This window comes from Biomphalaria glabrata, chromosome 13 (genome assembly GCF_947242115.1).
Source record: "Biomphalaria glabrata chromosome 13, xgBioGlab47.1, whole genome shotgun sequence".
NCBI classification, from domain to species: Eukaryota; Metazoa; Mollusca; class Gastropoda; family Planorbidae; genus Biomphalaria; species Biomphalaria glabrata.
Window position 1 is genome coordinate 25,288,961 of NC_074723.1, and position 12,693 is coordinate 25,301,653.

Genomic DNA, 12,693 nt, shown 5'->3' on the forward strand with positions numbered 1-12,693 from the left:
ACGGTAACTTTTAAATCAATAAACACAAAACTACTTAATAAACAAATCTCTATGAGAAGACACAAAACATAACTACAATATAACCAACTACACCTAACTTTAGATATGCTCAAGTAGATCTCCAGTTCACAGAGATGAGCTCAAATCTACACTGAATACTATCATTACCATTCAGAATGGAGAAAGTAGAGTATTTATATCCTATCCTTCAAACTCTCCCATAACATGCAGTTTATTAGAAATTATAGCCATAGTAAATGCTTCACATCTATAAAAAAAATTCTACTGCTACAAGCAGCCAAAGATATCTGCAAATGTATCCAAGATGGAATCCCCTAGAAAAGAAATACTCCAAGATGCTGGCTTCTCTAACTTAAGTGTGGTAAGAAATCCCTGTAAGTGAAGAGCATATAAACTAATAGATTAGCATAATAGTGAGACTAGAGTTGTTACCCAGAACCTATTATAGAAGAAGTGGGAGGACAAGTACAACCCACCAGTTACCTGGCAACTATTGTAAAGATGTGAACAAACTCATATTCAACAGAAAATAAGACATAATCTGGTAAGCCAGAATCAGAGTTCCAAATCCTGAGCATATTGTACAGTGGCACTATTTTGACTGAGCTATGGGCTCGAAACAGGTACTGAAGAAACTAATTACTTCATATATCAAATAAAAGTAACCATTTGGTTCCAAACAGTAAAAACAAATAAAAATATACACAATTGTTTAAAACATACAGGAATTAAGAGCTTTTCTATAAATTATTCTGTATGATTTACCTGCATTATTGGCACCATATAGGGTTTAATAAGTCTAGCAGTATTGGACACTAAATGTCCTAACATTCTTGCAGCCTGTTCTTTATTTCGACCAATACCACTGTGCTCTAACTCTGTTAAAATCTGTTTATATAAATAAAAAATATTTTTTTGCTTAAAAAAAAACACACTATTCTTAGAAAGGATACATAAAAACATATTTCTTCCAATAAACTTAATTTATGTAAAAATAAAGAGGCGCGGTGGTTCGAATCCTGGTGAAGACTGGGATTTTTTATTTCGCAATCTTTGGGCCCCTCTGAGTCCACCCAGCTCTAATGGGTACCTGACATTAGTTGGGCAAAAGTAAAGCTGGTAGAAAGTTCATACATGATTTAAAAAAAACTACAAATTGATTTTTTCTTATCTGGTAACATTCATGATGATTTTTATATTGAAATATTGCAAGCAATGTTTTTACTGAAACAGCAGAGATGGTTATTTAAAAAAAGAAATATTAGAAATTGATGTTCATACTCAAACACTAGAGATAGGTGTCGCTTGTGAAACAATAAAACCTGCTATTGACCTGAATGAGCACTTTCCTCAGAGATGGCATCACATAAGCTGGATTTTTAGAGCTGAGGCGGCCAATCATACAAATACTTCGTTCACGAATTTCAAAAGCCTCATCATTCAATGCAATAAACAAGGCACTAAGATTCTCAGCTTGAGCAAGATGTGGGTCAAAGCGTTCATCAAGTGAAGTAAGTACATTATATCGAATATCAGCATCTGGAACAAATCAAATAAAGCTGGAAATTGTGGAGTCAGATTAGTTATAAATAAATTCTCTTGAAGAAATAGATACACCTAAGGTGATTCAAAATAATAGTATTAAATGAATTATTAATCAAATTGAAATGAGATCACTGAAATAATCTGATTTAAAGATGAGTAAACTTACCAGCATCTGTGATGCCAACAACAAGAAGTTTATTAAGTACTTCAGCCACTGTTGTCATAGCTGTCATGCTAACGTGACCAGGTTGTTTCGACAATAACTGAAAATAATGAATATAATAATCCTTCTTGAGGACAGAATGACACTCATTTCTATTACTGTTTAGGTTTTTAAAAAAGCAGAATAAACCTAGGTAAACATTTGAACAAAATTAACATATTTCATGAAGCACTATGTTTAATTTTGAGATTAGTCAATCTAATCCTTTGATTATTCTGCTAATTGTGTTCTTAACAGTATCCATAGAACAAAGTTGTACAAATTTATAGCATCTACTTTATCTACTTAAAGAGTTTATATAGCAAAAAATAATGATGTTGGTAAGCTAGTCTTCAAGGTTCAAGTATCAAAATCTAACAAACATAAAGTATCATACCAAGATTGGCATCTAGCTTATGTTTAATATATAGTTACACTTTCATAATGTATTAGATGCAAGTAGAATTACAAACAAACAAAGAAAATCAAATAGTATCAACCAGAAGAAGTGGAGATAGAAGTTGGGCACATGTAGTCACTGCTTCCATCCTTATCTCTTTGTGTTCACTGCCCAAATAATGCTCTGCACAGTGGCGCACAAACTGGGTAAGTGAGTGGCCTTCAAAGTCAAAGCTGCCCAGTGTTCTAAGTGCAAGGGTTACATTTGTAACATCATTGGCATCACTTAATGGTAGGGCTTAAAAAAAAACACAAAAAAATGTATTTTAATTAAATTAAAAAAAAAAATTATTTATAAAAAAAAGGAAAAAAAAAAAAAAAGAATCTGATGATTTAAGAAGAGTATAAAAAAAAGTAATTACTGAACAGTTTTGATTCTTTTCTTCACAATATATCTTGGTCTAACCTGTTTGAACTGGTTGTGGTACACTTTGAGCACCTGGGTGTCTTAAAGGCTGACCCATTAGGATTTGGGACAAGGTTTTGAGAAGTCCATCTTGAATGTCTTTTTTCAATTGAGGAATCTGTAATGCGAGTTCTCTCAAGGCTGCAGTAAGCGCAGGACTAATCAATGATAAAAAGAAACAAGTCTTTGAACTTTTCAATCAAATATAAATACCATACTAAATTCTGTTACTGACTTCATTTTTACCTTAGTCCAGTGGCCAACATATTATCCAGTAATTCTCTGACATCACTGGTCATCTGGGGACCCATAGCTCTAGCTAACATGCTTATACAAGTAAAAACAGAAGGATCAACAATCAAGTGGCGACCTTTCCTGTAGAGAAGAGAATAGTTTTTTTTAGCAGATTCGTGTACTCTAAGAAATAAACAATTTACTGACTTATCAGAAACAAAACAGTACAAATGTAGAATTATAAATCAAAACAATAAATTTGCCAACACAAGGTCTAAATGATTTGTTTATAAAGACTATAGTTTCTCTCACTCAGAGGTATTAGTCAAAGCATGTAATAATTAATATGTTCAATTACTTTGCCACATGATCTCGAGTTGGTAGAGAGTTTCTAATTATGTCCATAATACGACTCATGTAAGTCAGAATCTCGCCCTGAACAGCAATAGCCAAGAAACCAACAGCAAGAAAGGCTTGAGACCCCCTGTCACGTTCTCTTTTCAAAATTCCCATAAGGAAATTAATTGTGTCCTGTAAGTAGCTGAAAACAAAAAATAAATATAAGATTTCAGACTTCAGAAAAGTAACATTCAAACTAAAACACAATACAAAAAAAAACTTGTCAAAAAGTTCAAACTGTGTCAAAAAGCTATTTGATGCTTTAGTGACTATATATAACATCAAGTCCAGGCATAATAGACACATTTGATTTATTTTCCTAATACTATCATCAAAGTTGAAAATAAATGACTTGCAAATGTTAGAATGATTTTGAATATAAAGAAGCACAGAGAATGAAACACAATCAAATGGTTAGGAACGAGAAAAGTTTCGGTAAAAATATTTTAGTCCCGAGATTTTCTTTAAAAAAATTAAAATATCTATTTCTGCAAATAATTAGCGCTAAAAATAAATCTATAAATAATTCTAGTCTGCTATTTTGTTGAATTTTTTCTTCTTATAAAAATTTGATTTGGATAATCTAAACAGAAAGTAAACGTAAAGATATTTTGTGAAAACAAACATGTGTCAAAGCATTTGGTTCAAGAAAAATGAAAGCTAAAGCCAAATGCTAAGGCATGGATTGCAATGTGGAGCAAGCCATTGACTTTAAAGCAATGTTTTAGAAACTGGACAGCACTAAGATTACAAAAGGAAAAAAAAAACCTCAGAAAACTTCTCTTGTTTAATTTTAGTGCATTAGAGCTGTGCTCCTTGCTAATAAAACACTATAATATTATTACTGTTAACAGAAATAAGTTTATATCACTGAAGTCAGAATATTTATTTTTAGGATTCAATGATCAATTAAATGAATGTATGACCACATGTTTTCTATAAGGTTTCCTTAAAACAAGTTTATCTGGTGTTGGTAATAAATTGATAAAGAATTTGAGATAATTTTTACATCAAGCCAAGAATATTTTTCTTAATCAGAAGTTAAAGTAGACTGACCATGATTACAAAATGTAACATTTTTAATCAACACCAAAACATTGCCTATCTAAAGAAACAGTAAGATAGAGTTGTTGGTCAAATACAAGAATAAAAAAAACTGACTTTAATAAAAATGTGGAAACAAAAGGTGACATTTAGTCTCCAGGTCAATAGCATAGTGATGACAAAAGGCATTAAGCCTTAAGCATATACACAAGACACTGATACATACCGATGTTCACGCTTTGTATTAGTAGACCTAAAGGTAAATTATAATGAAATGTCAAGCTATGTTGTTTAAATTATTTTTCTTCAAAGAGTGTTTACACTTTAAAAAAAAAAAGTCTAAATGAAATATAGTATTGGATATCAAGACTGAGAGCTACATAAACATACACTGTAATGAAGAATTTTGAAACCAATAAGCTGCTAAACACAGTAGGGGATTAAGAAGTTGAGTTGCATTCAATAATAAAATGTACCCATTGATGAGGGCAAAATAAAAAGAAACAGGAAATAATATTAAACTATAAACACTATACAAGAAGTTCAGCCTAACTGGACATTGGTTAGCTACCAACACAACACTTTAACCAATAACATTTTAAATTCTGAACCAGAGGCTGGTTGCTCCTACATAAAGCAGATTCACATTACAGAAGGACCAACAAATATGTAAATGAGAGGTTTAAGCTTTATTAAAGAATGTTCAGAGATAGAGCGCTTAGGAAATGACAAGTTTTCATACACAAATAGTACATCAAGCACACAAACAATGAATAGTATGTTCAAGTCAAATAATTGTTAAATTCTGTCAGGGTAAAAAAAAACTTTGAGGCTTATACTAGAATTACCTTACCTAGAATTACCTTAACCCAAAGGCTTCAGACAACAAAGCAATGTTAACTTTCTCCCCTAATAAAGGGTATGATTGTTGATTTCACATCAGTCTTTCACCCAAATCAACAATATTACCAATGATGTTTAAAAAGTCAAATATATTCTAGTTTTCTTTCCTCTAAAAATGTTTACTTGCTTAAAATTTAATCTTGAATAGTTTCCCTTTGTAAAACATCCAGATTTATTTCATTTTCAATGTGTTTTTACCAAAAAGGATGGTTTTTAAGAGTGAGGGCTCTATTTTCTTTAGATTAATTTTCCAGATGGCAGCGTCATGGGATAATAAGCTCAATACAATAATTTTATATGTTTTAGATATATATTAAGTTTTGTGAGATATAAATAACTATCATACAAATACTTTTATTCTAATTTGGTTCATAAATATTACCTAGATCTAGTTCTAATAGGTTTTATCCACAGTCAGTAGGGTTTCATTTTTAAATTCCATAATCCAAAATTACAATAAATTTTGGTTTTATAAACATTAATCAGTTTTATATAGAAAGGGCATGCATTCCCCTTTAATTCTGTACCAAATATGACTTTCTGATAACAAACAAAACAGTTACTGAAGTTTAATCCTAACAGGGTAGTGAAATACAAATAAGTAAACTAGTTAATTCTGTCAGATCATGGAAAATAATTACAAAGAGAATGAGTTAAAAGGTCAGTTAAAGAAGTGAAGAATACAAATAAAAAGATGAACTATTCTGCTCAAGGAAAAAAAAGGTATGAAAGTTGAAGGTAGTCAGCATTTGTGCCACAATGATATCCCACCTCCCCATAGTATTATGTGATAGATAGGGGGAGGAACATCCATTTATAAATACACTGAAGAAAAAAAGGTTCCATAGAAATAATTATATCCAAGAAACTAATAGAAGAAGAGAAGAAGTGATACATTAGAAAACTGAAATGCTTCCAACGTTAAATCACATGTGGAGAAAATTTTAAAATTGTATAAATGGAAAAGTTTGACAATTGGATTCCAGGTAATTAGTATTATTAAAAATGTCTAAATAATTTTAAAAACATCTTTCAAATAAAAAAACAACACTTTTTTGGGGGGTTAAAAAACAGTTTGTGACAAATCCCAAAATAAAGCACTAATATTTAATTAAGAAAGTATTAGCATCAATAAGCCAAGCAAAAAATAAGCCTTATGATACTGTAAAGTAATTATATTGCACAAAAAAATAAATTTGTTAGTGTTTCTGTGTCTGGAGAAGATATATCCAATTAAATTAATGAAACTGGTTCTCTTAGTAACATTAAATTAAATTTACAGTTTTATTTTTTAAAAAAAAAAAGTCATTAAAGTTTGCTTCTTTCAATATAGCTTTAAAATAAATTACAGATAAAGGCAATTTTTCAAAAAGATACCAGAATTTTACATTAAAAAAATTATAACATAATAAGATTTAAAAATGTATAACTGAACTTATTATAAACATTTGAGAAACAAGATTGTAATAGTAAAGTTCTTGATTACGTGCTTAAAATTATGTGATATATTTCATCCAAAGTTCTTTAGTTCTCAAAATGTTAAACTACTCACATTCTAGAAAATACTTGTGGATTAAATGCAGCCAATCTTGGCAATGCACTCAATAAAGTTTGCTGAACATAAATACTTCTACTTGTACGGTGATTCAACATCAAATTACAGATCTGAAAATATGAACAATTTAGTGCACAGCAATGAAATAGAATATACAACTTTTATGAACTTAGTTAGCTCTTTTATATGATCATGAATACATGCAAGATTACAAAAAACAACATACCCTATCAAAATTTCCATTCATAAGGTCTTTGCAAGTTTTACTTTCAAACAAAGGTATCTTCTGTTGGCTTTCTCTGGCACCAGGACAAAAGACATACAAAGGAGAAGATTTCTGTTGGATCTGCTGTAGAGGTGACACCCCAGTATGTCCCCTTGTTTTACTGTTAATGTCCTATTTTGATTAAGAATATTACTTGCTTATAATACTGTTTATCACTATAGATAAACCTCAATATATTTAGACCAAAAGCATTTATTTCAATATTTTATGATGTGTAAGACAACCAAAGGTTCAATTCATTACCATATGTTAAAACTTAGCCAAAACATTATTAAAAAAAAATTGATATAATGAGATTTACATACACACAATTTTTTAGAATCCCCCCAAAAAAATTAAAATTGTATAGTTACCCTAGAAGATTTTTCATGAATAACTTGTTCTGAAGTTATTTCTTCCACCTCCATGCGTAAACGCTAGATAAGTAAAAATATCTTTCATTATAATGATAAGAACAATGTTTTTCATTCAATCATTATTTCCACAGAAATGTCTATTTAACAGCACATAAAAGATTGCTATTCAAAAGTTTCATTATAACTGTTTGGGTAGCATCACAAATTATTTAAACACATAATGTTACTATTGAATTTTATTAGTGTTTCTGTGTCTGGAGAAGATGAGATTTATGGTAGAAATAAACCTTTTCTTTAGCATTACTGAACTTATTAAACTATATATAGAAAAACAAATAAAAACGTATACCTCTGCATCATTGTTACTGCATCTTAAAAGTTCATTGATAATAAGAAGTGAACCATGCATCCAATCATCTCTAGTCATTTTTTTCTCACGACCAATAGATTCATCAAAAGGTTTTAGTGATTCTTCAAAGCATTGCTGCATTCAATAGATATTATTATTATGTCAATTAGTTTAATTGATATCGTTAAAATTGTAATATTCTTTTGATAAATACAAACTTAGTCCAAATCATATGAAAAACCTTTGCTATAGGCGATCTTCAATGTAAAAATAATTACACTTTTTTTTGTTACATCAACCCAATAGCTCCTATTTCTGATTTGAAAACTCCTAAACATACCCTAAACAAAGAGGGGTAATAAAAAAATTCTTAAAAAAAAAAAAACATTTTGAAAAAATAAAAAAAGAATTTGATCTAATAATAATAAAAAAAAATGAAAGACTTTAAAAAATAGAATGATAAATATATAAATAAATATATATATATATATTTTAAATACCTTTAGAATATAAAAAAGCTTTAAAAATACTCCATTTCCTGTGTGTGCTGGAACTAGTTCGCTTTTAAAATGTTAAAAAACATCTTTTTTAAGCGTTGTGCATCCAGTTTTTGCTAAAAGAAATAGTCATTACATTCTCATTCTTATTCTCAACAACACATGATGAGCTCTTTGCATAGTAAAGTTTAAAAAACTGTTTCTAGTGCCCGAACATATTATTCTGCTGCAGGACTTGGCTATAAAAGACATATGGTACTGTGGTAGGAACTAATGGGTTAAAAGGAAAAAGACAGAATTCAATTCTAGTTTGTCCTATTAAATACCAATGAAACAAGGACTTAGATGTTATACCTTATAAACTGATCTTTGTGAAGCTTTGGTTTCTCTCTGTGATGTAACAGCTAAAGCAGCTCTTAATGCAGCAACTGCACCTTCTCTAATAGATGGCTTCACGGATTTAAAACAAACAAAAAAGTGTGTGTTTCAAAAAAACATCATATTATCTTAACAAATTTAAAGATAAATATTTCGAACCATACATTTATATGACTGTAAAAGGACAATGGCAATTTTAATATACCATTCAATGTATTCCTAAGCAGGTACAACTCTTAAAATGTAAATATTTTACCTTTGGATCCCTTACTGCAAAGAATATAGAATCAAAAAATTGTTGGACTTGTTGATAAAAAAATGTTGGTGTGTTTACAGCCAATTCCTTTAACACTAAAACCTAGAAGGTAATAGACAATACATTTGAAAATCATAAATATCTCAAAATACATTTAAATATAAAAATAAGCCTATGAGAAATATAAATGTTCTAATTTTTATATATAATTTTAATATAGCAAACAGTGTTGAATTAAAGTTCAGAATAATTTTAATAATTGTTCAAAAGAGTAGTTAGCAAATATTTCAGTTAAGTAACAATAAATATCTCATAAATATCTCAAAATACATTTAAATATAAAAATAAGCCTATGAGAAATATAAATGTTCTAATTTTTATATATAATTTTAATATAGCAAACAGTGTTGAATTAAAGTTCAGAATAATTTTAATAATTGTTCAAAAGAGTAGTTAGCAAATATTTCAGTTAAGTAACAATGAAATGAAACTTACAGCTGCTTGCCTTCTACCTTCAATTCTGTCAGATACAAGCCATTCCAGAGCTCTTCGAACTTCAAATTCAACATATTCAGCAGCATAATTTCCAGAAGATAAAGCCAGAATACCAACAGCTTTAGCAGCCATTTCCATAACCCCAAGATCATAAGAGTTTGAGGGCAACAAATTCATTAGGTAATTGGCAAACCGACTCATGCGAGTACCAATATTACCAACATCACCACCTAGAAGACTAACTGTTTACACATAAAAAAAAAACTTCATAAAAATGATATCAAAATGGACTTAAAGAAGATATAAAATAACTTGAAAGTTTATGTGCACAGTATAAGTCAAGGTTGTAAATGTAAAACAAGAAAAAAAAAAAAAACTTAAAAAAAAAAAGCTTATATTAAGTGTAATTGTATCAATTAGTTTGGATCAGTCTTGTAATCTATATACATAATTCTCTTCGTGGCCCAACCATGCCATGATGAAAAAGTCATGGAAAGATAACTTTTATTTCTGCAAGTCAGGCTAGTGTTACCCCATGTAATTTTTGTGGCCACAGAGAGCACATAATCTTTCTCTTTATACCTTTTATATTTGACTACATTTATGTGTGTTTCTTTACACACGACAATATCTGGTGTCATTAAAACAGTTGCATGTTTTTTCTGTAGCTTTGTTTGAATTTGCCCCTTTGTTTCCTAAACATGGCCACCACTTCATATATATTTCGTGGAGTCAACAGGTCTTTCAATGTAGTTGAAATTCCTGCATCATGTAACTGTTTATTAATATGAGTCGCATATTTCTGGAAAAATGGCATCGATGAAACTGTTGCTCTTTAACTTCCCAAGATGGCTGTACGCTTTGTTTTGTGAACATTGGGATAATAACTATGGCGACGCCTTGTCCGTTGTTCTTACTCACCGAAGCACAGTCATATACTCTGCTCGACAATACGCTGCCTACATGAATACTTCCGGCGTTTATGGTGGTGAGGCTGAAATTGTGGCGATGTCTCAAATACTTCCCGCTACTATCACTATTCACTTTTGAGAATGTCCGCATGACGCTCCTTAAGTTTACAATCCGGGTCAACGTCTCTGTCACACACTGGTTTTAGAACCATTTTGACACAAAGTAATTTAGTAGTGATTTAGTAATCATGTAACTACTTCGTGCATTGTCACGAGAAAATATCGGATCTGTGACCACGGGGTGAAAACCAAGAGTTGATTCAGAGCTCCAGTGGAGTAAGGAGCGATATATTTTTCTCTGTGTAATATCGTATAATGTAAAATGACTTAAAAGAGATTTGATATGATAGTTGTACATCCAAGATTATTCTATTTGGATTTATGTTTGACACAATATACATCTCCTGATGGCTGGATTTGCCAAGTTACTATTTTGAATGATTATTAAATATTTGTCTGCTGAGAAAGTGTTACTTCTTTATACTTGTGTCGTGATCTGATTACTCAGGAGCCTTAGTAGAACTATGCCACAACAAGTTTGATAAATTCAAAGTAATTTAATAGTAGCACAGAGAACATTCTAATAAAGCCAGAAGAGGCCCTGATATAATACATTATCAAATCACAAAGGACTTGATATTGGTAGCCAGTATTTGACAGTCTCTCCATATTCCTGCTATTACTTTACGAGCCTTGTATTGAAGTCATACAGTATATCATAAAAAATCTGTTTCCTATATAGATCACGCTCAATAGCAAGAATTACTAAATGATTCAATCTATCTTTGAGAATTGTTGACCTCGAGTAATTCTTCAATAGTTTGAGGCTTGAGAAGCTTCTAGCAGATTCCACAATTACGGGTATTGTATAATGCCATGTTTTTTTTATCCCGCGTAGGATTGGCGTTTTCCATATTGAATGACACCCCAAAATGACAATTTTGTCTATATTTCAGGAGATTTTTATGAGTTTTCTAAAGATTTTATTAATTTCCCAAGATTTCCAGGACTTTTTCATATATTTTGCAATTTCATCAGATTTCCAGGAGCGCGGGACACACTTCCGTCGCACAGGTTGCAGTGGCCCAAGGCCAGACCTGCTAAATAGTGGTATATGCTAGGCAATGGGTCGACTAGTTAAATTTTTAATAGATCTGGACTAATAATTATAATTCTGTCAATTATTATATTTTTATCAATTGTTTTTGTGTAGTGCAATTTCATGCTTTTAGCTTTCTCAATGCGCTATGGTCCTATCATTTGTCTGGACCAGTTGGGAAATGGGGGTGGAGAAAGAAGGGGGGTATCTGGGTGAATGTAACTGTGATCACTTTTTAAATGCATTTTATATTTTAAAATCGTACAACTTGCATTCAAACATAAAGACTTAAGCTTCCTCAAGCCAATACACTAACCACTGTGCTAGTGAAGTGTGTATGATAATAGAATAGAATATATATCTATTGTTAGTTTCAAACTTTTAAGCAGCGAGATAATCCTCTACACAGAATATAAAGGGGACTAATTCAACATATACCACCACATCTGTCAAATACAATTTCATTCCCTTGTTCAAAACCAAACAAAATAATTAATTACCACTAGTTAATTAACTAATTAGTTAATTTTTTAAAATTCTTGTTTGTCAGGTACAAGAAGTAATTGTGCACAATTTCAACTTGATACCAGACAGAGTGATATAAGATAATTAAATACAAATTCAAAACCATCTTCAACTACACCAATCCTATTCATAATGCTGTATAAATGATTACTAACAAATTTATGCTATTCAACCACCACCTGGAAAATAAATATTTGTCAACTAAGAATAGCAAAAGTTTATTAGACCAGCCTTCAACAAGTGGTCTAAAGTTACTTTTTTTTAAATTCACGATACGGCCCATACTGAAATTAATTGGGGAAAAAAGTCATAAGTTGAATGCAATTTGCATATACTTACCAATAGCAAGTACACCACCTTTTCTTTCATTGACATCAGAACTTGAGACCATTTCAAAAATATGATGATTAAAGTCATCCATGAATGAAGCCACATCATCTTGGTGCATCTCACGAAGCTCTGTCACTACAAAGTGATGCAACTCAATTGCTGTTTTAAACCTAACATCTTCCTGACGCTGCTTTAGACCAGCAACAAAACTTTGTAACACAATTTTAGTAGCCATTTCTGTTGGTTTTTTCAAGAGCTTTCATTAAAAGTGTATAATAATCAATCTGTAAAATAAAAGAATCTTTCTGGATACAATATTTGTATATTTGACAATACTTGTCTGGATCAGTTGGAAAAAAAAAAAGGGGTGGGGGGGGGTATAT

The 12,693-nt window shown here is 30.7% G+C and overlaps 1 protein-coding gene across 3 annotated transcripts in view; it reads right to left on the reverse strand.

Moving 5' to 3' along the window:
* Positions 1 to 12,693, reverse strand: part of LOC106074018 (serine/threonine-protein kinase mTOR-like) — a 44,251-nt gene that overhangs the window by 27,243 nt on the left and 4,315 nt on the right. For 2 of the 3 annotated variants that reach the window (XM_056008372.1, XM_056008373.1), the window contains 16 exons: positions 12,320 to 12,594; positions 9,386 to 9,627; positions 8,891 to 8,992; positions 8,611 to 8,706; positions 7,760 to 7,894; positions 7,408 to 7,470; positions 6,995 to 7,165; positions 6,766 to 6,878; positions 4,537 to 4,563; positions 3,226 to 3,408; positions 2,880 to 3,008; positions 2,634 to 2,791; positions 2,269 to 2,465; positions 1,733 to 1,829; positions 1,355 to 1,560; positions 787 to 909 (listed from right to left, as the gene is read on the reverse strand). In XM_056008372.1, the coding sequence (XP_055864347.1) occupies positions 787 to 909; positions 1,355 to 1,560; positions 1,733 to 1,829; positions 2,269 to 2,465; positions 2,634 to 2,791; positions 2,880 to 3,008; positions 3,226 to 3,408; positions 4,537 to 4,563; positions 6,766 to 6,878; positions 6,995 to 7,165; positions 7,408 to 7,470; positions 7,760 to 7,894; positions 8,611 to 8,706; positions 8,891 to 8,992; positions 9,386 to 9,627; positions 12,320 to 12,545 (2,268 nt within the window). In that variant the 5' untranslated portion in view covers positions 12,546 to 12,594. The remainder of the gene's footprint in view (positions 1 to 786; positions 910 to 1,354; positions 1,561 to 1,732; positions 1,830 to 2,268; positions 2,466 to 2,633; positions 2,792 to 2,879; positions 3,009 to 3,225; positions 3,409 to 4,536; positions 4,564 to 6,765; positions 6,879 to 6,994; positions 7,166 to 7,407; positions 7,471 to 7,759; positions 7,895 to 8,610; positions 8,707 to 8,890; positions 8,993 to 9,385; positions 9,628 to 12,319; positions 12,595 to 12,693) is intronic. The other variant, XM_056008374.1, reaches the window with a different exon arrangement.